This window comes from Monoraphidium neglectum, assembly GCF_000611645.1.
Source record: "Monoraphidium neglectum strain SAG 48.87 unplaced genomic scaffold scaffold04853, whole genome shotgun sequence".
NCBI classification, from domain to species: domain Eukaryota; kingdom Viridiplantae; phylum Chlorophyta; class Chlorophyceae; order Sphaeropleales; family Selenastraceae; genus Monoraphidium; species Monoraphidium neglectum.
The window spans coordinates 1-3,881 of record NW_014008777.1 but is presented as its reverse complement, the minus strand read 5'-3'; the positions used below and the strand labels follow the sequence as shown (position 1 = coordinate 3,881).

At 67.5% G+C, this 3,881-nt stretch overlaps 1 protein-coding gene across 1 annotated transcript; it reads left to right on the top strand.

Moving 5' to 3' along the window:
- Positions 1-333: 333 nt before the first annotated feature.
- MNEG_14888 (hypothetical protein) lies at positions 334-3,650 on the top strand (the record flags this gene model as incomplete). Its single annotated transcript, XM_014036641.1, has 7 exons — positions 334-438; positions 708-779; positions 975-2,108; positions 2,368-2,487; positions 2,779-2,846; positions 3,080-3,194; positions 3,582-3,650. The coding sequence occupies 7 exons, from the start codon at positions 334-336 to the stop codon at positions 3,648-3,650; spliced, it is 1,683 nt and encodes a 560-aa protein (XP_013892095.1).
- Positions 3,651-3,881: the final 231 nt, after the last annotated feature.

Below are 3,881 nucleotides of genomic sequence, written 5' to 3'. Positions count from 1 at the left end.
GTGGAGCAGGGTACAGTGGGGTGCGGTGGAGAGGGGTGGGGGGTTGGATGGGTGCATAAGCGGTTTCAGCTGAGATGGATGGGCTGTGTTCAGGTGGATTGGTTGCTGGAATTTTGAAGGAAAGAGAGTTGGCGGGATCAAATGAGCCAGATCCTGAGTGGCGTGCAGTGCGTCCGCATGAGACGGTCCGCACCCAAGTGCGCATCCCCGCATGCATACAGCGCCCACACGTGCATCTGTCACTCACCCACGAGCCGTTCACAGCAACGTGAGTCACACAGACGCATGTGCGCACATTCACGTGCGATACACCTGCATTCCTCCCAGGTATACATGCGCGTGGGCGTCGAGGACGAGCGGCCCCTCATCCCGCCGGAGAGCGACCTGCCCGGGTCACCCGGGGGCAAGCGCCTGGAACTCTACATTGAGTTGATGAAGGTGGGTCGATTCTGGCGACCTGCGCATATATCGCGTACGTGCGTGCGCCCCCGCGCAGGCGCGCACGTGGGCGTGAGCGCATGAGTGTCTGCACCTGCTTTCCAAGGCATCCGCGTGCAAGCTAGCAAGGTCTGGGGTACAGGTGTGTCGCATCATCAATGGCACCCTGGCAAAAACACTCAAGTCGCACCAGCGCGGTGGCAACGGTGCTGGCGCTCAGGGCCCCGCAAACCCCACTCTCTGCCGCCTGTTCCCACCCAAACCCGAAGGAGTGCTGGGACGCCAACCCCGACAATCGGCCGACGTTTGACCAGATCGCAATGCGCCTGGGAGTGCAGCAGGTGGGGCTCCTGCTGGTGCTCGCATTTTCGAGGCCCCTTCGCCCACTCCATGCCATTCCTTACGGCGCTGCTTTTGGGCGCAGCAACTCCGCTATTTACGCACATCCTGCCTGTCGCCCCTTGATGCCATTTGCCCCACACCCTTCGCTCCACCAACCTATCTGCTCAATTCTTCTTTTGCCACCAACTTGGCAGACTATCGTGGACGAAGCCGCGCTGCTGACGATCCAAGAGGCGCCCGCAGAGGGCAACTCCGTATCCATCACCGCCCCCGCCAGCCTGCGCAGCAGCCTCAACTGCGCCGGTAGGGACGGCGGCGGCGGCGGCGGTGGCAGCGGCAGCGGCAGCGGCAGCGGCAGCGGCGGCGCGGGGCCCGTTGCAGCGCAGGACAGCCCCTTCTTTTCGGCCTTTGCTGCCACCCCGCCTGCCGTGGTGCTGGCGGCTGCCGTCGACGGGCGCCCCGCCGCGCCTGACGACAGCCCTTTCTTCACCGCGGGGACCCTGGAGGGCGACGCCAGCGCGGGGCCGCTGAGTCCGAATGCCGGGGCAGGCGGCGCGGCCGGCGGCGGCCCAGGCTCACCCACCGCCGACTTTGACCGCCCTTTTATCAGCGGCAGCGCCACCGACGCCGCCGAAGCCCCGCCCGACGCCGCCATGGGCGACCTGCAACCGGGCGGCGGCCCCGGCGCCCCGGCCGCCGCAGCGGACAGCCCGCTGTTTGCGGGGCCGGCGACGGCAGCTGACAGTCCGTTCTTTGGCGCCTTTGGCTCGGCGGGGGGAGCGGGTGGGCTGGATTCAGAAGACTCGACGGGCCTCTCGTCCGCAGCTGCGTACGCGATCGCCCCCCCGGGGGGCGCGAGAGGAGGGGATGCTTTCGGCTTGGCCGTGCCAGCGACACCCGAGGAGAGCCCCTTCGCGGGGATGTTTGGTGCCGGCGCTAGCGCTCCCCTTCTGGCTGAAGCGCAGAGCTCCTACGGCTCCGCCTCTGGGGCGCTCGGCAACATGATGCCCGTGCCGGCGGGCTGCAGCGCCCCCAACCCGCTCGCGCAGCCGTTCGTGATGCGTCAGCCCTCCGCGCCTCACGCCGGGCCCCCGCCGCCGTGGGGCGTGGCCCCGCCACCGATGTCGTTCCCGCCGCCGTCGATGGCTGCGTCTATGGCGCCGTCAGCCTTGTTGTCGGAGGGCACGGCGGGTGCGCCGCAGGAGCCGTCGGCGGCGCTGGCGGGGCAGTGGGGAGAGGCTGGGGGCGGCAGGGGCGAGGGTGGCGGGCTGTTGACAGACAACAGCACCCTGGGGGGAGCCCTGGACGCAATCATCTCTCTTACGCAGGTGTGTGTGTATTGTGTGTGTGTGTGTGTGTGTGTGTGTGTGTGTGTGTGTGTGTGTGTGTGTGTGCGCGCACGCACGCGCACGCGTGTGCGTGCACGCGCGCTTTTGCATGCGTGCATTTTCACTTGCTCCAGTGCTGGCTTGCACATGCGCTTGCATATACGCGCAAGACCAACCATGCGCCCCCGGCGCCCCCAGCCCTCCATCGTGACGCTCCCCGTCGCGCCCCTGAAACCCGCGGCCCCGGCCCCAACCCCAGGTCATCCCGGCAGAGGAGCTCACCCTGATCCAGACCATCAGGCAGGGCGCGGAGGGGCGCGTGATTTTGGGGCGCTGGAACCACATCGAGGTGGCGGCCAAGGCGTGCTCCAAGGACTTGGTGAGCCGCCACAGCACTGTGGATAACGAGGGGGCGGGGAGACGCGCGCCCACGTGAGGCTTGCAGGGGCAGGAGGGCGTCTGCGTGGGCGCTGCTGGTGGTGAAATTCAGGACCATGGGGGTGGTTCATCGCGTCTGCTGTTGCGCGTGCTTTCACGTGTGCATGCGCGCGTGCGTGTGAGTGTGTGTGCCTGCGTGTATGTGTGGAGGGGGAGGCTTGTGTGTTGACGTTGCTGCTGACCCAGCCAGCTGGCCGCCCCTTGCGTACACCGCCACCGCCCCCAACCCCAGGAGTCCCTGCTGCGGGAGGTCAAGACACTTACCACCCTGAACATGCACCCCAACATGGTCCGGTTCTGGTGAGGTCCGGGAACCACAACCCTCGAGAACACGATGACGCACAGTGCCAGCTGAGACCCGCAGGGTCCGGACACGTGCGCCTGGCAGCCGCGGCCTCTGCCAGCGGCTGCCCAGCACACGGTACGCGCCTTTCAGGTGTCCTGCCGATCACGGCTACCCGCTTCGCCCGTTCGGAACCTGGCGCCACAACCGCCGCGGTTGAGACCCCGAAACCCTGCCCCCCCCCTCGCAGCGGCGTATGCCTGCGGCCGCCTCTGGTGGTGACTGAGTACCTCAGGAACGGGTCCCTCTGCGTGCTGCTGCAGAAGGCCCGAAAGCAGCTGGAGTCAAAGAAATCCAGCCAGAGGGTGCGACCCTGTGCCTCCCACGCAGGCGCACACGCGCGTGTGTGTGTGTTTGGGGGAGGGGGTGCATGTGGGGTGTGAGTGTGGGGGGGGAGCAAGGGCTTGAGAGAATGTGAGCTCAAAGGAGTAGTCGGGTGTGCGGCTTGCGAGGCGGGCCAGCCCATGCGGATACAAGCTTGGCTGTCAGTTCGCTGCTTAGAACTGTGTTCCGGCAGCAGCAGCAGATTACAGGCGGCCTGTTGCATGGATGGCCGCGCCGCGGCCATCCATGCGACTGTGTGATGCAGCGATGGGCAGCCGGCGTCCAGCTTCTGAGCCGAGGCTGACCGGGCCGTGGCGCCCGCATTGCCCCTCCCCCTCCCCCACCACCACCACGACCACCACCTACAGCACGTGAAGTGGCTCTCGTGGACGCGGCGCCTGGAGATGCTGCACCAAGTGGCGGGCGGCATGACGTGAGGGTCTTTGGGGGTCTGATCCCCAGTTTTGGAGGGGCCAGGCTTGTGCCAGACGGCTGGGGGTCGAGGGGTGAGCGTCGCCTGGCCGGAGCGGCATGACAGCCGCAGGCACGGACAGTGGCGCAGCGGCGGGCCGCCCCAGAGGGGCAGCCGCGGACCGCGCTTGGCGCAGCCGCTCGTCTGCCCGCCGAGGAACAGCTTTCGCGGCCCCTGCACCCCAGCAGGTCCCGAC